Genomic DNA, 21,340 nt, shown 5'->3' on the forward strand with positions numbered 1-21,340 from the left:
CAATAGGGTCCTCTCACCATCTGTGCTCGGGCCCTAAATATACATTATGCATACAATATACATGCAAAGACAACAGACGGTATAAGTATGTACAGGTATGTACAAACACAAGGAAATGTAAACGTAATGTAAAGGAAACGTTGCTCGTTGTCAGCACGAAAACGAATCAGCCTCCGGGTTTCCTCAGGTGTCCTTGTTTGATAAAGAACATACAAGACTGGTTGATCATGTTGCAAAATGCATGAAACTGTAAGCACTGTTCGTTTATATCATGTTCAAATATAACCACAAGAAAACAATGCGTTCATAGCAGACGTATGATAAAAGATAAGCTAATTCCCTCCCGCAATTGCTTTCACCAGTTATTTTCAGCGAACTTCAGCGATTTTTTTTGCAAACGTCTATAGCCTGTGTATGCAGGGACATTTCTCATACCCCTTCATTTGAAGTGTGGTCCTGAAAAATCTTCGTTTGAAGGGCTATCTGGCCCTTCCCCCTATCCCTACCACTCCAACCAAAAGAGAATTGAGACAACCCTACCCCTTCACGTGAACGCGCAAAACAGAGGGGTAGGGGAAAGTGAGGGGGTAAGGGGTAGAAATGGGATTGGGTCTTATCTGATTCTATGGTGAAATGAGCTGCTTTTATAGGCAGATTCCCCGCCCCTTTCGGCTGCGTTCACTCGGCGGGATGCGCCACGATTAGTTCGCGCAGACATGCTGCAGTTCCCACTGAGCAGCCAATGAACGCGCTCAGATCGCTGCTCTTTTATGACTGTGCAGTAGGCACTGCGCTGTTAAATTTAGAATTCGGAGTTTCAGAATTCGTAGGAAAATTAGATTTTCCCCATAGCATCTAGCAGATACAATACAAGTAAACATTTTGAAAGGGATTTCTTATTTAATTATCACTAGTGTTACACTTTTTAAAAATGAGGTGGTGCTGGTCCTTGTTGCAACACATTTATTTCTGAAAAATAGATCAAAGAGAGATTATGTTGGAAACAATCTCTGTTGTGTGTACACCAGCGCTCACTCATTCCATACTGAATGCTCTTTTATGATTCCCATCAGTTCTCTGAACCATTGATCAGAAATAATAATAATGTCCCATAATGCAACCACCATTTACGAATAGGCTTGACACTGGACACATTATTATTGACACTGGTTACCTTCTCTAAATCCATAAACATAACACAATAAACATAACATGTTCTATACTCACTCTTACATGGCATATAATTATAACAAATAACAATAAAGTATCACATCACACACCATTAACAGAAATACAGGTGACCAATGCACAAACTCCATACTCATAACCATGGAAATGACAGTATAGTATATATTCACATTACTTCGGCATTTATAACTGTATGCACTTTGTCTTATTGCTCTTTTTATAGCTAATGGCTGACTAAATGTCGTTAGATGATGAACACGTGAGCGGGTGATTATGAATGTGCACAGACGACATTAACACGTGAGCAGGGTGATTAGGCCTGTTCATGTGTGCTTTTTAGCTTATGTTTTTAACACCACATATGGCTAATTCAGGTTCTTTAACATCGATTTAGTTTATCACCCGTCACTTGTCTCATATTTTCGTCTCAATCGTTGTATTTTTCAACACTTACTCCTCATTTTAGCTCTGAAAGTTATAATCATTCTGTACTGAGCTTTTTTTTTTCTACTCTACTAACTTCAGTGACCAATCCACGGCCTAGCGTAATGCTGAGGGTGCCCTCTATTGGTGAAGCCAAGTTTAACAAACATAAACCTCTTTTAAAAATATATTGCAACAGTGTAATAAGGAAATGTCACAGTAGTTTTATTAATATTTTTATAGTTTTATTAATTATAGGGGGAAAAATAAGTTTTATTATAGGTATATGTATTCTTTAATTACAATTTCTTCAAATCAAAACTCATTTGAAGATATCTGAAAATATTTTCCAATGTAAGTCAATGGAAGAATATGACTATAGTTCAAATAGAATTGTAGATATCTCGAATGTATATTATGACTAGTCAAAATAACACTGTTATCTTCAATGCATATTATGATTAGTCATAATCACATAGATATTAATTCCAATTACGACGAGTCAAAATTGGAGAAGAGATATCTAGAATTGGACTTCTGACTAGTCATAACTAAATCAATGCTAAAACGGCTTGCCATATTTTAGTCAAAATGTATTTATATCTCTCGAATTTAATTTCTGACTAATCCAATAATAATTGCAGATATCTCTAATAATCATTCTGACTATAGTCAAATTATAATTAGGACTAGTCGAAATACAATTGTAACTATCTAAAATATATTTATGGATAGTCAAACCATAGTCAAATGCTAATATTTGCCATACTGCGGTAGCATAGGCGTCTATGTTTTTCTTGATGGATGACGCAGAGGAAACTCTGGCCAATAAGAGGACAGTTTTACTCACATGTGACTTGCATAAACACATTATGGTGCGCTTTAAATTGTTGCCTTGTGAAAGCGAACCGAAGAAGAAACGGCATTATTTTAACAATTATAAAAAAATTAAAAAAAATCTATTGTAAGTCCTTGTTTCCGACCAAAGCAAGCGACCTACAGGTCTGAAAACGCCCAAGAGAATCTAATAGACCTTGGCTCATTGTCTTTGCGCACATATACGAAAGGATACGGCAAAAAACACTAAACACTGCACACGTGTTGTAGTGTCCACACCCGAAGTGCGTGCTGGAGCTCACGAACTTCAGCCGAACTTTGAAGAGATCTTAACAGACTGAACACTTCAACTGTCAGAATAGTTAACTACCGTTTTCTTGTGGGGCGAAGAATAATTTGAGTTATCTTGTAATATCATTGATGAAGATTCTTGGTGACGTTCGTGTTTGCATAAGCTTAAATAGTTTGCTATTTCATTGTGAACAACAAACAGCGTCACAATGATTTTAGAGAGGATATCTCCAAGAATATGCTCTTTATTAATGCACAGGGTAAGTGTTGTGTAGTATTGTGCATATAATTCTAAATATGCTTTGTTGCTGTTTAGCACACATACGTTTGACAGCGATTGATAGAAACACTTATGAAATATAAAACATTTATTTATGAATAGATGCAAACTTCTCTTTTCTCCAGTGTAGAGGAGGTTTACAAAATGTATTAGGGAAGTGACTCGTAACTTAAGTATATTTTAAATGAAAACTTCAGCTCCTCACTTTCAGTCATTATAGTGTTTGCACCTACGTCACGGTCTGGTCAGTTACCCGGATGCGCGGCCATATTGGATACTCGGCCATACACATACTCGGATGTAAACAACCCAGATAGCACCGACTTTTTGATGTGCATTATACATCTGGAAGACGTATTTTTAAGAGTGTTTGCTCATCTGCAATACGTCTATAGGACGTTTCCTGTCAGATGTCAAATAGGCATTTAGAAGATGTCAGTTTAACATACATTCTAAATCATTACATCTTCTAAACATCTATTTGACATCTGACAGGAAACGTCCTATAGACGTATTGCAGATGAGCAAACACTCTTAAAAATACGTCTTCCAGATGTAAAATGCACATCAAATAGTTGGATTGCACTGTTTATGTACGACTGAACACATGGTTACACTAATTTATGATATCTAAACCACGGGAAAAACACGTGGAAGCTGCTAAATCATATAGAGAAGGACTTAGTAAGCAGGAAAGAGCGTGGAATTTTGACAAACTAAAGTTAATATGTGGTAAAGATCTGAACGAGGTAACGTTAGCTTCTTTGTCATGGACTGACGACCCGACAAATCTTCCTTCTATTTCTTTTCCCGACATAGGCTACGTTCAGACTGTCAGTCCAAATGTTTGTTCATATCCGATTGAAATCTGATCAGAATTAGCTAACTTGAACAGCAAAAAAAAAATAAAAAAAATAAATCACATGAAATCCGTTTGAAGCTACATCCATATGTGGTTTGAAATCCTATTCAGGAAATCCGCTTCAGTCTGAATGCTCTGATCGGATTTCGCGTGGTTTATGTGACTTTTTCACGGCACGTTAAACGTCAGACGTTGTTATAGGAAACATGCTGAAAGTCGCTGCCGAAACAAGGCTGTGTTGTTGCAAAGTGCCGGACGAGCAGAAAATTATTATTTTTAAATTTTGAAACCGGCGCAGACAAGAGCGCGGAAAAGTTCACACAGTTCTGCAGCAGGCTCAAGACGCAGTAGTCCAGCGCGGCGGCTACACATTTCCATGCTGTAAAATTTAAATAAAAAACAACATCTCTATTGCAAATGCAAACCTCTCCATCACAAATCAATGAACCAAGAGCTGCATCGACACACAAATCAATATAAACCGTTGCGATACACTGTGGACATCATTTTAATCAGATTCCAATCGGATACAAAAATATTCGGATTCGGACTGTGAACGTAGCCATAGTGAACTACATTTTAGCCATAGTCAACGCGTGTTGTTGATGAGCTGATGCTGTGCCTCTCTCAACCACAAACACCTTCTTTCCTCAGTTTTTTGCACTCTTCTCTTTAACTTTTTGACAGTCTATAGAACTCCAAATATTTTTCCCGGTGCGACCGATTTGTACAGACCAAAACACGACCATTTTTCAGCAGCAATAAGCCAAATTTGCGAGTCCATTCAGTTCAGTGGCATTGTTTATGTTCAGTGCCTCCAATATGGCCGACTTCTGGATTGATGACGTGTTGTGAAAACCCTCTATGTCACGTTGGTCAGGTTGTGCTGAGACAGGCCCACTCGTCGGTTCCGCCACAGCCGGTGCCTCCGCTTGGCCAGACGCTGCAGCGCTACCTGAGGGCTTTGGAGCCGCTCTTACCGGCAGATGAGCTTGAACACACCCACAGGATCGTGCAGAAGTTTGGATGCTCTGGAGGTCTTGGCGAAAAACTGCAGAGAGAGCTGATCAAACGAGCAAAGCATTCACACAACTGGGTGAGAATAGCACTAGTGACACAATTTAAAAGTACCAATTTCATACGTTGATGCACAAAAATACCTTTTTAATTGTATCATCATCTTGTAGTTCCATGTTTTTCGGACAAATTCACAATGGACATATGGTATTTTTGAAGTACCATGGAAATACCATGGGACATTATGCTAACTAATCATGGGTGTAGCTAAATATCATAGGATTCTGTGTCAACTCAATCAGAGGTCCGCTGCTAAAGATTTTGATTTTTTTTATATGGTGAAAGAAATGCGTAAATGAAGAAGAAAGCCCCAATTTTTGGCATCACAACCTTGTGCAGCAGTTTTGACTCTGATTGTGTATGCTTTATAAGGTGAACTAGCAGGCTGTTTTTTTTTTTTTTTTGGTTTGATCTGGTGTGTTTTGTGTGTCTTCACTTTGTGCAGATCTCTGATTGGTGGGTGCAGTGGGCATACCTGGAGTGTAGGCAGCCATTGGCAGTGCATTCGAATCCAGCCATCTCTCTGCCTAAACGTGACTTCACAGACTGGAGAGGTCAACTAGTGTATGCAACAGCCAGAATCTACAAACACACACTCAAACAAACAAACAAACAATCACACTTACAGTACCATTTAAATCTTAAATTTTGCTAAAAGAATTTATTGGACTGTAAGTTCAAAGCATTTAAAGGGGTCATGAACTGGATTATTTTATTATTTTATAATGTTTCCTGTGGTTCCCTTATAATGTTAGTATGATTTTTACATCAAAAATGGTCATAATTTAGAAATAAAAGGCATTTTTACTAGCCTGATTTTATTCTCTGATTTGAAGGCATGTCTGCTGTGAGACTTCAGTGTAAACGCCCACTGCTGTAATTGGCTGACATGTTTGCATATTAAATAGCTAGTATTACATGTGGAACTCTCTCTCTGAAAATCTTTTACTTAGGGCTGGGCGATATGGCCAAAAAAAAATATCACGATAAATTTTTTATATCAGTCGATATCGATAATTATCACGGTAAAAGTCAAATCTTTATTTCTTTCAAGTTTAAAGGCAGATTTTTGCTCCTAAGTGAAAGTTGTAGAAACCAGAGCGTTAATTGTGGTTTTAAACTACTCTTTATTGTCAGAACACATCAGGACAAACACTTGCCAAACTGGTGAACATTTCACAAATCTGAGGTAGAACATTCAAACATTTGTAATTTTTCCTTAACAAAATTAATATCTTTATTGGACAATTAATTTCTTAGTTTCTGCATGTGCTAATTTTTATTTGGAAAAATGTAATATTCTGACTGTTTGAGTTTTATTAAACTTAACCATTGGTCATCCAGTATCATGCATTTAGATCATGATAACCTCACTATCATGGCAAAATGTAACTTTATGGTTTCTATGGTATTTGTATGAAAAACAGTAGCCTAAATACATTATTAAAATTATATTCCATCAGTCCTTTAATACATCGTCTACATTAATAATATAATACAATTCAATATGTAGGCTATATCCCACATTTCATGGTGCAGTTAATATTACTAGGCTAACGTTACAGTAAATCCATAAATGATGGGAATTTGTAGACGGAAAAGCCGTCTGCGCACAGCGTTTCTCCTGTTTGCCAGCGCTGTTTCATCTGCCTTTAAACTGGTTTAAATCACTGAGACATTGTGTTCTTCGCTGAATTCAAGCGCTTCTCACTGGATCTCGTGACGAGAGCGATCAGAGTAAACGCGTCTGCTCTAGTGAGCTCGCGCTGCGCTGCTGTTTGTTTGGACTTTGAGCCGAGCGGATAAATGGTCCGTGTGGCGCGCGGTTCAAATGAGTTTCGTTCCGCTTTTGGTGCATAAACATTATCGAACATTTATCGAACTCTTGATATCGTTTTATCGAGAAAAAATATATCGCGATAATTTTCGTTATCGTTTTATCGCCCAGCCCTACTTTTACTACATTTTTACTATTACAGCTATCGAAATTAACGAATCGTAAAAAGTATTGATCATATATTTAGATCTATTCCATCACATGAAAAGGTTGCAGTGATAAGCATTCGACAGATGACAGATCACGTGAATGCGGTGATCTAATCATTGCAATGCAATTTCTGCACTCTCATGAATGCTTTCACCAAATAACAATGTAAACACTGTAAACCAGCAGCCAACCCTGTAAGTTAGCCCAAGACTGGTTGCCCACTGAAGCTAAGCAGGGCTGAGCCTGGTTATTACCTGGATGGGAGACCTCCTGAGAAAACCAGGTTGCTGCTGGAAGAGGTGTTAGTGAGGCCAGTAGGGGGTGTTCACCCTGTGGTCTGTGTGGGTCCTAACTCCCCAGTACAGTGACGGGGACACTTTACTGTCAGAAAGCACTGTCCTACGGATGAGACGTTAAACCAAGGTCCTGACTCTCTGTTTGCTTTAAAAATCGAGTGTGCGAGTGTAAAGGGAGCGTTCATTGATCGCTTTCTGCATGTAATTTAATCACAGTTTAAATAAGATTATTTTCATCCTATTAAGAGAAACAATGTGAAGTTGATCGTTTAGTCACTGGCTTGATTTACTGATGCATAAACATTAGGCCTATTGAACAATTTTGAGAGAAAGATATCTGAACTTGAATAATTACATCAGAAATCACTGATCACAGATCACGCATTAGAATAAACATGATTACTTGCATGTTTGTGGCGTTGCTGGCAGATGCATATCGTAAAAGTCTGTTTGCAAAGCCTGTGAAAAAATTTACCAAATTAATAATCCACAGTGAAATGCACCAAAAACAAACAAATAATGCACTGCTGAGACATTCACATTGTTGAAAACAAACCCTACTTTCCTAGTACTAGGTTCATTTAGAAGGTAATGGTATTGATCTTGTGTCGATCTTTTCTCGTTCTCATATCACTATTCACTAACGCTCCACTGGGCGGCGCCAAAGATGCACTGATGTAGACGTTGATATTCTTCTGCAAAGGCAGTCTTTCACTACCCTGTGAGGTCATATGTCTCCACTTTTGAGATCCTGTCGTTTTCTGGCCTTGGTTTCAATAAAAGCAGTTTTTGGAATAAAAAGGAAGTTTTGAGTTTTGAAACGGTATTTTTATAGTATAACAAACTCTTAACTGTCAAAAGATCAAGGAAAATTTTAATTCTCAGTTCATGACCTCTTTAACAAGTTGTTTTATCTGATATATCCAAGACATCACTTAACCATCCCACACTCTTAAACCAATGCATGCACACACACACACACACACACACACACACACACACACACACACACACACACACACACACACACACACACACACACACACACACACACACACACACACACACACACACACACACACACACACACACACACACACAAAAGTGTCATCTTCTCTGCATTTCTCCTCTTCTCCAGCTTGCTTCCTAATTCAGGTGTCTAATACATCTGGCATTGTAAATTACAAATATTGTTGGCTCTTTTCCAAATTGCTTTTGTTCCTCTTTTGTAAGTCACTTTGGGTAAAAGTGCCTGCTAAATGCATAAATGTAAAGACAGTTTTAGGGTTGCATATTTAATTAATGTATGTCTGAATTGTTTCTTGTGCAGGTTTGCATCAAAGTTAATTGCAGGAGTGTTGGATTTCAAAGCTGAGGTGGACAGGTATATATGGACAACATTACTGTACAGTGGCAGATTTACACATTTATGTCAGAAAACCTGTGCTAATTTAATCATTAACATGAATCATTTAATGCATGTTTCAGTCAAGCAGTGCCAAAAACCAGAGCTTAATATCTTGCTATTATTTCATATCAATCTGTTGCTTTCTGTACCTCAATAGGATTTTCTTTCTCTTTTGTTCTATCCACTTGTCCTCTCTTGCTCTCTCTTGCTGTATTTCTTCCATCATCCAGTGGGAAGCTAGTGGTAGAGTATATGCGTGGACAGCCGCTATGTATGGAATTGTTTCCTCAGTTGTTCTCCTCCTGTCGAATCCCAGGACCCAAACATGACCACGTGGTCCACTACGGACGTCCACGCCGGGGCCCAGCTCACATTACTGTGGTCAGGAACTACCAGGTAAACTAGATTTTAATGCAATCCACAAAATGTATAAACGAGAACTGACCAAGAACATCTGAAACACAGGGCTAAACTAGACAAATGTGAAACTAATACGTAACAATAGAAACAAACAAGGACATAATCAGTAACCAATGAAACAAAAACTAAACGGCGGGGAAACACGAACTAAAGGAAACAGAATAGAATGTCAAAATAAAGATCCTCATAACAACATAAACCTGACAATAAGCTTGTTGGGCTATATGTCAGTTTCGATCCTCCAATATAACTGGATGAGAGGCTTTCTAAAGCTGCTGATATTTTACCAGTATCCACACTGTTTGTATCTGCACATTCGAGACAGGCTGTCAGTCAGTGCAGGTTACATTGTAATGCCACCTAACAAGGTGTTAAAATCATTTTAACTTTGAGCACTAGGCATCAGGCTCAACCGACCAGCAATGTATTGCCGGGGTAATGCTGAAGCTAATGCTTCACTTCGTAGAGACCATGGCATTTATTCAATGCATTGACCAGCACTGACGCCAATACCAAATACCAAAACATTGACAGGATGCTACGACAAAGATTTCACTTTCCTCTTCAGACATGGCAACATTTTATAATTGCTGAGGCTTTTATCACGATATACGGTATTATCACGATATTGAAATAAGTTGCAAAAAAAAAGTGTTGGTTTAATAAACTGGTTTAATAACTTTTTTTCTTTTTACATACAATAAAGCATTTAAATACATAAAATAATACAATTAAAACTTTTGATTTTAATAATGTGTTATTACATTTTCAAATTAACTAAGATTGATGAATGCTTTAGAAGTATTTTTCATTGTCAGTTTATGTTAACTAATGGTATGGAAGTAAAATAATGCCAAATGTTTTTGAACCAAAAAAGCTTGTTGAATTGCACTACTTGAAAAACTATGCATTGCATTAACCATGCTTGCATTTTAATACATTGTATTTTTTGGGCTTGCATTTTTATGGGTTGAAATTCAACATGGTTGTATATTTAAGCTGTGAATATTTCAATTCAAAACATTTCACACTCATTTTCATGAATAAAAAAATCAATAATCCATATTCACCTCTCAGATTTCACTTCCAAAATATTCATTGTTTAAAAATACAACCTTATAATATTCGACTGGCAATTTTCGGTCCATTTTATTTCGCCTTACAAATTCGCTTCCACAAATTCAGTGGTTCAAATTCGACAGAAAATTCAACATTTGACATCCTGGAACTGCAGGAATAGCAGTAGATTACCGATTAATAATCTCCATAGCTGTTAGTCGACCTCACCAGCAGGTGGTGAAAGCAGCTTTTGACGAAGACTAGAGCAACGGGTAGAGAGAGTCATTCATAAATATGATAAAGACACAAAAGCTGTGTTCATGGTTACTTTTGTACATGTAAGCAGCTTTCTCTAAGTCAGAGATCTCAAACCGGTTCCACGGAGGGCCTAGTGTATGCAGGTTTTTGGTCTTTCCCTTCAATTAGTGCCCAATTAAGACCTAGACTACCAGGTGAGGGGAGATCTTAACCAATTAGTGACCTACTCAATCAGTTTGGTTCAAGGTAAAAGAGAAAACCTGCATACACTAGGCCCTCCGTGGAACCGGTTTGAGACCACTGCTCTAAGTGATGCCGCGCTACGGGGGGTAGAACACTATGTAAACATAAAACCATGTCTGCATTTGTGATCGTAGAAACGACAAACAAGCGTTACACTATACTGCTCAAAACTCACGTTTGAATAGTTAGTAGCAAATTCTTAAAATATGAAAACATATTTACAGGCTGTGTCTGTGTGTCTGAGTCAGAAGCGCCAGACTGTACTTGCAAAGCCCCACTTTTTAGAATCAGCCTTTGTGCACAGCCGGCCCTGTACTCTCCCAGGTTCTGGAAACAGTCCTCTGAAAAATGCGCAGCACAAAGTTGAATATTTTGGCTGTACTGTTCTGGAACAGTGTTGTAAATAAAGTTTAACTACTGTTTTCTAATTGTGTCCTCTTTTGGAAGGCCAAACAAAGTAGTTTGGCTTTCGCAACGAAAAACACAGCGTCTCCACGACATGGCGGCACCTGCAACAACAATAATACAGCAAGAATAAAAGTTACGCCTTCGTTCTTTGCGTATACATTTTGGGCGGTGTTATGAAACTCTGCCCCCACATACTGACGTAGATTTGTGGGGGCGTGTTTGAATGAAACTTTTTAGGAAGGCGTGGCTGAGCCTTAACTTTTACAAAGAATATTTCATTGGGTTTGAGACTTTAAGCTTTGCAACTCTGCAGATCTTATACATGCACAAACAGCTACATAACACACTAAAGTAAAAGGAAAACAATAAATTGCATCAAATGACCCCTTTAAGTATTCTGTGCTGCAATGAACACCATTGCGAATACAAAAATCTGAATGGCTGTTTAAAACACTTAAAGGGTTACTTCAGGATTTAGCATTAAGCTTTGTATTAGTAGAAAACCTGTAGTATTTTCGAATTACCATGCTTTCCACCCTCATATCCCCCTGAGACAAGAGATTTATGTATTTTTTGTCTGGAAAAAATCCTCCGATGACGCAAAAATCGTCATTTTGCGTCATCGGAGGATTTTCTGGCCAGAGGCTAAAGACTACAGCCAGTAGAAGGCGTTGTTCCGCATGTTTTCAACCCGCCCATAGAGGGATCTCACTCACAGAATGTACACAGTGTCAGCCGTCTTTCTTTGGAAGCTAAGCTATCAGGCTCTTGTTCTGTGGAGAAAGCTGAATAGTAGGAGAAAGCTGAGTAAGTAACCATCCTCCTTTTCCCGGACTTGTCCGGCGGGCGAGATCGTTCAAAATGTCCGGGATTCAGCTTTTGCTTTCTGCGGTCGCTATTCCTTGTTTACATGCACACCTTTTGTTTCAACCTAACTGAATTCATTCCGATTGGTGAATTTGAATGTAGTGTTTACATGAACGCTGAACAAGTGATCGGTTGATGTGTGCGTTTTACCATTGCTAAGAAAAATTCCCGCTCCTCCGTGAGAGATGGGAGACCCGGCGCGTCTCAGTAGTCATGCCACCGGCCTCGCGCTGTTCTCCCGCGGCCGTCAGCCTCGTCCTGCTCGCCACAGTAAACATGATGAATGAATGGCGACTGTAGAATGCAAAAGCCGAATCCCTTACATTTTGGACGATCTTTAGATCCCTCGCAAACTCATCACGTAGGCTAGCTTTGTTGTTTTAAACTGCGCACTCTTACCGGTAGGCGTGGCCTCCTGAGACAGCGAAGCAAGTGGATTCTGGGAGTTGTTGTCTTTCATCCACATAAGCCAAAAATACATTTTCTGGCTTTTCTCAGTCTAGAAAGCTCCAAATTCAAAAATTTCTTCACATTTCTTCTACTTAAATGACCTATTTTAAATACACATTCATCTTCCCAGAGGTGAAGTATCCCTTTAAATACTGTCCAGAAAGTAGCGCAAGTGCTTTGTTTACGGGGTTACAGGGGTATCGGCTGCATGCCTGCTGTTACATTTTTGCCATCTGCTGTCATAGACTGAATGTGCATTTTTACTCAGTGTTTTTTTTTTTTTTTTTTTTTTACACAATCCTAATATTAAACAGCCCAAACAAGAAGATGAACATATAAATGAATGAGGACAGAGTTATGTGAGAACGCTCAGAACTCATGATAAATTTTAAAAACACAGCACAAAAATCTGCATCTTACTTTTTTGATACTCACTCAGGAGTTAGTGTCGGTTCACACAGAAAGCAAAAACTTTCAAAGCAAAAATGCAATGTCTTTAGGTGCGTTGTAGTTAAACTTCTTTTAACTTGACTGCTGGGTTTTAAGAATGCTGTGTCATGTGCGAGCGCAACAGTTAAACAGGACTAGTGCGTTCACACAGAAAAACAATTGAAAAGTAGCAGAGTGGAATGGAAAAATATGTTCTGTGTGAACAACCCCTAATGCTGATGAATGCTTTAATCAAGACATCTATATTTAGTTTTTCACCGATGTCTGAGGGAACATGCATCTAATGAGTTCTGGGTATCGTTCAGAAATTTTCGATATCGATACTGATACCAATACTATGACTTTGATAACGGTTCCTGAACGATACTTTTTTCTATACCAATTTTATGAACCGATAATGTTATAGCAGAGGCTGTAGCATTAATGTGAGGAGAGGAAAAAAACAAGAAAGTTAAACTGTTAATGCAGGCAACCTTAAGGATAGGAACACTTTAATTCCATTTTTCCTGTTGAAATTTTTTTGGATGGTTAAATTAAATTGTATTAATCAAAAAGCATGTGTAATTATTTGAAATCATGAAACTTGTTCAATTTAACAGCAATTTATTAACAGTTTAATAAAAATTACATTCTTAATGATTTTTTCCCTTCAAATTCCATTTTATTTTTACCCAGTTCTGTGCTTTCCGATATATTTTTTTCTTTTTTCTATATTTTCCTAATGACAATTTTATGACTGATTTAGTTTAAGGTAGAAAATATTTTATTTAAATACTTATTTATATACTTTACGTTATTCATATACTGTACTTTATGAAAATACCCCCGAGATGACTTGAAAAACCATATATTGTGGCAATTGTGTGTTTGTCTTGCTTTTTTTTTTCTGCTACATAGCTGGATGCCTTTTGTCCATATAAGGGATTTCCTGGAACTTTATAAGTTATTACTTCAATGAGTCCGGCTTTGAGTATTTTTGAGTTTAGTATCCCTAGGTTTTTTTGTCTATTCTGTCACCTTGATGGAGTTTTGGTTCCTTGCCACTGTTGCCTTGGCTTTTGGCTTGCTTAGTTGGGGACATTTAATATTCAACAATATTACTGATCTGCCTTACTTAAGGTGGACGATGACGCAATTTTCTTCTAGAAACAAACTTTCTTGTATTATTTTCATGTTATCACTGTGAAGCTGCTTTGATACAATCTTTATTGTAAAAAGCACTATATAAATAAAGGTCACTTGACTTGGCTATGAATGAAACGTACATTGCATGAGAATGCTTAGTGCTACATAATGTTAACATCACCTCGTTTTGGATAATAATGAAACATCAGGTCATGCTTGTCTCTTTGAATTTTAATCTAGATTTACTCACATTAGCCAATGAAAATGTCTATGTGAACACATCTCCTCATCCCCCCCGTCCTAGCACACAGCTGGTATCGGTCTAGTGATAGTACAGAAAAGGAGTATTGGAACAGTTTCAGATATTTCAATGTTGATATGTATCGAAATGTCAATATTTTTGACAATACTATTATTCATCTATTATTGCAAAAATGGCGGATTCAGCGGATGGCGGATTATGATTGGTCAGATCGCCTGTCAATCAAACTCCTTGCAAAGGGTCAATTGATGGCGCTGGGGTCTTTGTGCCGGTGTAATGCATTGGTCAAAAAAAGTCAGTGTAGGATTTATTTTTTTCTTCTCACAGACCAGCCCATGAAACACGTAGGTCAGCAGCAGTGATGCGCGGGTTGATCCAAAATGAGCGGGTGCCTGCGGTCACCCGCGGTTACCCGCGGTTACGAGTCATCCAAAAATATTTTTTAATGATATTCGGGTCGCGGTCGGTCGGGTCGTTTGAAATAAAGATGCCAATTAAACCTTTGTAATTTATATAGTACTAGACACAATTTTCTATGAAATACATAGGCCTACACTTTATTGGCTGAATAATTGGCGCGAAGATGACGCACGAGCTCAGTCTGCAGGTCGAGATGGAGGCGGCAAGAGAAAAGGTGAAGACTGGGGAGTGGAAGCTCCGCAAATACACAAATAGAAAGAGCAAAGTGTGGGAGACATTTGCCGAAATAATGAAAGATGATGACCAAAGTGCTGGCTTTGTCATGTGTACTTCTTGCGATGCTATTTACACATTTGATAACCACAAAACTGGCACGACCAACCAGGCACGGCACCAGGATTCCAGTTTTGGATGGGCCAGTGGGTGGGCCTTAAATTAAAAACGTTAAATAAAAAAATAAAAAACGTTATCCAATCACTGCTTAACCTAATAAAAAAATATTGACTAATATAGCCTACTGTTATATTATCTGTGCGTATACATAATATAGATTTTAATAGCTTGATGCTCTTTAAATATTTTGTTGCATTGTTAAAAGTAAATCCGCGATCGCTCTCCATGGTTCTGACCAAAGAAGAGCGCTTTGGAATCTCCATTACGCATCATACGCATCATACCTGGGCTGCATTTTCCGATAACATTGTCTCTTAGCACGCTACGAAGACTCTTAAGGTATAACTTAACTAAAGGTATACTACCACTAAAGGTATATCATTGCTAGGCTTCTTCAGGGCTATCATCCACTCGCGAGGCAGAGGCGCTGAAAAGCAGAGGCGCTGGCGCCCTCCTAGCAACGGCGCTGTTTTTGGTAAAACATGATTTTGACGACTTCATTAAGTTTTGTTTTATAGAAAACTCTTTTTAAAAGATTTTTGTTTTGTATAAATTGTATCTTAATTTTGATCAATGTTTTATCAATCAATTGCCCGTATTTAATAAATAAGAAGCAAATATGTAGCAGACAATGTAATAAGGCGCCGGCACGATCACTTGCATTGCATGTGAACTGGAGGGCGCCGAAACTCAGCTTGTGCCTCACAGATTTGAGAAATATAAGCTATATATTACAGAAAGCTTGAAATGTCTACTTTTAAACAAAAATATTCAAACCAAAATAAATAGGCTACTCTCTGATTATGTAGGCCTAATCCATATGAAATGTGCATTTCTCTCTGGCGTTCATGGCGAGTCTGCAATCTCCGCATCGTCAACTTCATCTTTGCAGCGACACAGAAAACACCAGTTTATTACTAAACAATTAAATGTCTCCTTGCTAATTTAGACACATTCATAATCATTACTTTAACCGGTTCTTTGTGGCAAGCTTTATGCGTGCGGTCATAACGCTTATTATCCTGTAGGCTATAGCCTATTTAAGTAATTAAATTAATATAAAGGGGCGATTTGTCCACGAATGGCTTAAATGAACAACTACTAGTCGACTAGAAAAAAAAATTAGTCGGAGGCAGCCCTTATTCCACATATTTTCGAACCAACAGGCCATTCTGGGTTGAGCGAGCGACCCTACGGAATGAGTGAGCAGAGCGGAATATTCAGAAATGCGCTCTCCGCTCACGAGCTCTGATCGGAACAAACCCGAACCTCACTGTCTGCTGAACTTGCGCAGAAACATCAAAATAGACATAGCCAGCTTTTTAAAATTGTTTTTAAAACTAAACATTTAGACTATTTTAGTACAAATTATGAGCTTATTGACGATTTTTTATAATTCTTGACAAAATTAGAATATATTAAGTTATATTAAGACGCTACGATGAGCATTTACTACTTTTAAAAAATGCGGGTCAGGAAGCGGGTCGGGTACAATAATTTATTTTTCTTTTTTTGCGGTCCGAGTTGCGGGCGGGTTAGTTGAAAACGTCGGTCGGGTGCGGTTTGTTTATACATTGACTGACACTCACCTAAAGGATTATTAGGAACACCTGTTCAATTTCTCATTAATGCAATTATCTAATCAACCAATCACATGGCAGTTGCTTCAATGCATTTAGGGGTGTGGTCCTGGTCAAGACAATCTCCTGAACTCCAAACTGAAAGTCAGAATGGGAAAGAAAGGTGATTTAAGCAATTTTGAGCGTGGCATGGTTGTTGGTGCCAGATGGGCCGGTCTGAGTATTTCACAATCTGCTCAGTTACTGGGATTTTCACGCACAACCATTTCTAGGGTTTACAAAGAATGGTGTGAAAAGGGAAAAACATCCAGTATGCGGCAGTCCTGTGGGCGAAAATGCCTTGTTGATGCTAGAGGTCAGAGGAGAACGGGCCGACTGATTCAAGCTGATAGAAGAGCAACTTTTACTGAAATAACCACTTGTTACAACCGAGGTATACAGCAAAGCATTTGTGAAGCCACAACATGCACAACCTTGAGGCGGATGGGCTACAACAGCAGAAGACCCCACCGGGTACCACTCATCTCCACTACAAATAGGAAAAAGAGGCTACAATTTGCACGAGCTCACCAAAATTGGACAGTTGAAGACTGGAAAAATGTTGCCTGGTCTGATGAGTCTCGATTTCTGTTGAGACATTCAGATGGTAGAGTCAGAATTTGGCGTAAACAGAATGAGAACATGGATCCATCATGCCTTGTTACCACAGTGCAGGCTGGTGGTGGTGGTGTAATGGTGTGGGGGATGTTTTCTTGGCACACTTTAGGCCCCTTAGTGCCAATTGGGCATCGTTTAAATGCCACGGCCTACCTGAGCATTGTTTCTGACCATGTCCATCCCTTTATGACCACCATGTACCCATCCTCTGATGGCTACTTCCAGCAGGATAATGCACCATGTCACAAAGCTCGAATCATTTCAAATTGGTTTCTTGAACATGACAATGAGTTCACTGTACTAAAATGGCCCCCACAATCACCAGATCTCAACCCAATAGAGCATCTTTGGGATGTGGTGAAACGGGAGCTTCGTGCCCTGGATGTGCATCCCACAAATCTCCATCAACTGCAAGATGCTATCCTATCAATATGGGCCAACATTTCTAAAGAATGCTTTCAGCAACTTGTTGAATCAATGCCACGTAGAATTAAGGCAGTTCTGAAGGCGAAAGGGGGTCAAACACAGTATTAGTATGGTGTTCCTAATAATCCTTTAGGTGAGTGTATAATATTGTGTGTTATATATATATATATATATATATATATATATATATATATATATATATATATATATATATATATATATATAATATTGTATATATATATATGGCAGCTGCAGTGACGCAATGACTTTAACAATCAGTGATTGGCTCTTTAACTTAGAAGGTGGGACCTATTCCGCCATATTGCGTGTTGCAGTTTCTATATCTATAGTTTTTGATGTTACTCTTCACTGCACAATACTCCCGGTGAATTATTGGTCGTCAGGATTATAAGAAGAATATTATTAAAAATTGGTTTCATGTAATAAATCACATTCTAATTTTAAAGTATCCTGTTTCTTTTTTTAAAAACAAACATACAAATCTTAGTGATTACAAACATGTAAGTGGTTGAATGTGTGTGTGTGTGTGTGTGTGTGTGTAGTTTTTCCAGTTGGATGTTTACAACAGTGATGGAACACCATTGACAGAAAGTCAGATCCATGCTCAGCTGTTGCGGATCCGCTCTCAGTCGTGGAAAACCGACAAGGAACCAATGGGAATTTTGACCAGCGAGCATCGTCACACATGGGGTCAGGCTTACACTCGCTTGCTCAGAGGTATATCTGTCCTGCACACTGAACTACTATTTAACACAATAATAGATTTCTCTAACTTGCATCTAACTGCAAGGTTCAGAAAACATTCATTGTTGTGTTCTCAAAAATGTTGAGAACACAACAAAAGGTTGTGGTTGTATATTGCTTAAATATAGTGTTAAAAATTAAAGAAGTGTTCTTAATTATCCATTAGCTAGAGTGATGCACAAAAGTGTTATTACAATGTGAGGTCAGTCTTTGCCTCCGCACATATGGCCCATGTGGCTTACAGGCAGATTCAATTTCACTCTTGACCATCTAACTGCATAGTTCCAGTGTCGAGAGTTTCATGCTTGATTTGAAGCTTTTTTGTTTGTTTTTACTTTTTTCCCCCTCTTTAGATAAAATCAATAAAGAATCTGTGAGGCTGATAGAGAAATCAATCTTTACGTTGTGCTTGGACTCTCCAGTTATGAGGATTTCTGATGAGAAGTAAGAATTGTGTTTACATTGATTGTTATTGAACAGTTGCTAGAGATAAGCAGTGTATTTTCTTTTAAATGATTTTAACAATGTTGTTTACATCTTTATCGGTGATGGTTTGATTTGATGCCAAGAATGTTCATTGATTGGCAGGTATTCTAGTCGAATGGCAGCACAGATTTTGCATGGCGGTGGGACTTATTCAAACAGTGGCAATCGCTGGTTTGACAAGACACTACAGGTGACCTATATGTCAGAGGCCTATTCTTAATGTTCTGTCATTTAAACTAGGACTGTCAAAGTGATGATACACAGGGCAACTTTTCTGAGCAATGTTGCAGAGCGATGTTGCTTGGGCGCTTTCCCATTGAGAAATGGCAACAAATTTCTGTCTGGATACTTTAGATCGGTCATGGGCCCTGTGTCTCACCTGGTTGCCCGTTGACGGCAACATTGCCCGGCAACATTTCCCAGCAACATTGCCCAGCAACATTGCTCAAAAAGTTGCCCCATGTATCATCACCTTCAGAGTTGATGTATACAATGGATTGTTTAACTTAAATAAGTAACTTGAGCTGCCACTCTAAATCCTCAAATTAATAAAAAAAAAATAACTTTGTTATCTTGACATGATGACTGGATAATTCTGGTGGAATTTTTTTTTTTTTTTTTTTTTAAATTAATTAGAGGCCTCAGAGCCGCAGCTCAGTTGTATCCCTTATACACACATACACAAAAGTTGCTATAATATATCTCACATTTATGAGTAAATGGAGAATTAACCTTTTTTCAGGTAATTTATTCATAAATCAAACCCTGATGGGATGTTTAACAATGTTATTTGTGTATCGTGATTTGTGAAAAATATTTATTAGAAAATCAACAAGTGAAATACCATCAATTATCATAGAAATGTTAATGTTGAAGACTAGTGGAGGACTGCATCTTTACACTTGTAAGATCCATAAAGTTGTGTTTTTATTGAATACGGTAATATTAAATATATTGCATTATTATTATTATTATTATTATTATTATTATAATTATATTGTTAAACAAAAAGTGATTTTGCAGTGCTGCGAGTGTCATCCACACAAATTACCGAAAGTAATAAAGACATGGGCTTATGTTTTCTTGGAACTGAATTCATTAATGCATTAACTACAACAAAATCAATATTAAATATAGCTGCAAGCAGCAATTACCGGGGCCAAGCAGAATAAGACGACAAGACATGCCAACATGTCTGAAAGTGTCAGACCAACTGCAACAATGAGCAATTAAAGACATTTAAAGAGGATTTTAGACGAAATGGCTGAAAAATCTTAGAAACAGTAATTAAAAATATGATTTAATTGATTATCACTTTCGACAAATAGGTGGCACAGTTACAAAACTGATGTGATGTGGTCAGAGTGAGGAGACAATGACACATACAAAGTTTGGTGTCAATATGTCAAGGCATTGCAGAGATAAAGCCTGAATAGTGCTTTTATCATCATGCCTCAAATTTGCTGCTGCGCTATACGAAAACGGTTTCGTCAATCGACACGAAATCCATAACTTTTAGTCGGCACAGTCTGGAGATGATATGATTCGATTTTGGTGAAAATCGGACAAACGGTGTGGGAGGAGTTCGAAAAAGTAGGTTTTGAATGAAAATAGCATTTTATTTCACAAAACTGTATTGAAGTCAATGGGAATTTCATGTTTTGTTCTATTATAGCGCCACCAAGAGGCTCAGTCCCACAATTTTTTTTACGTGTCCTCAGAGTGAGCCCATACATATGTGTGTCAGTTTTGGTGAAAATATCTCAATTCGCTTTAGAGTTATAGACATTTATATGAAAAAACACGTAAAAAATGACTGACACATGATTTTGTTTGAATTTTACTACCCCTAAACATCAATATTTTCGCATTTGGGCATTGGTGTATAGCTATCGACCTATGTTTCCAAACTTCTGACGGAGGTTTCGTCTCGATCGGACAATCGGTTTCGAAGATATAGCCAAATGTTTTTTAAGCGCTAAATCACAACGCTACACAAACCGTAAGGCGAAACCTAGCATGTTTGGTATCGTAGGACTCGGCAACGATTCAGGAGTCTAAAGAGATGAGTCCTGTGAAAATAAGTTGACCACACCCAAAGTTATAAGCATTTGGAAGCATTTGGGGAAAAAAATTCACCACTAGATGGCACTGTTTCGAAACTTCTCAGGCTCCTTCAGGACATCGTGCTGATGACCCATACCGAGTTTCGTAACGATAGGTTCATGCATTCCTAAAATACAGCATTTTAGCACATAATTCAAAATGGCCGACAGCCAAAATGGCTGATCTGGGAAAATTGGATATCAGTCAACTCAGCATGATGCCCTGAATCTAACGAGACCACTTTTATGATTTTTGGACAAACCATTCAGAAGTTATAAGCAAAAACAGCCATTTTTCATATCTCCGGACCAGTAGG

General features: G+C 38.1%; 1 protein-coding gene across 2 annotated transcripts in view; it reads left to right on the forward strand.

Annotated features, from left to right (window-relative positions):
• The first annotated feature begins 2,488 nt into the window (after positions 1 to 2,488).
• The window catches only part of cratb (carnitine O-acetyltransferase b), a 184,124-nt gene continuing 165,272 nt past the window's right edge, over positions 2,489 to 21,340 (forward strand). The window contains exons 1-8 of one of the 2 annotated variants that reach the window (XM_079878078.1): positions 2,489 to 2,999; positions 4,762 to 4,977; positions 5,404 to 5,522; positions 8,572 to 8,625; positions 8,880 to 9,045; positions 18,231 to 18,405; positions 18,786 to 18,876; positions 19,021 to 19,108. In XM_079878078.1, the coding sequence (XP_079734204.1) occupies positions 2,949 to 2,999; positions 4,762 to 4,977; positions 5,404 to 5,522; positions 8,572 to 8,625; positions 8,880 to 9,045; positions 18,231 to 18,405; positions 18,786 to 18,876; positions 19,021 to 19,108 (960 nt within the window). In that variant the 5' untranslated portion in view covers positions 2,489 to 2,948. Of the gene's footprint in view, positions 3,000 to 3,601; positions 3,769 to 4,761; positions 4,978 to 5,403; positions 5,523 to 8,571; positions 8,626 to 8,879; positions 9,046 to 18,230; positions 18,406 to 18,785; positions 18,877 to 19,020; positions 19,109 to 21,340 lie in introns of those variants that run through there. The other variant, XM_079878077.1, reaches the window with a different exon arrangement.

Source organism: Squalius cephalus (assembly GCF_949319135.1).
Source record: "Squalius cephalus genome assembly, chromosome: 8".
Classification (NCBI taxonomy): Eukaryota; Metazoa; Chordata; class Actinopteri; order Cypriniformes; family Leuciscidae; genus Squalius; species Squalius cephalus.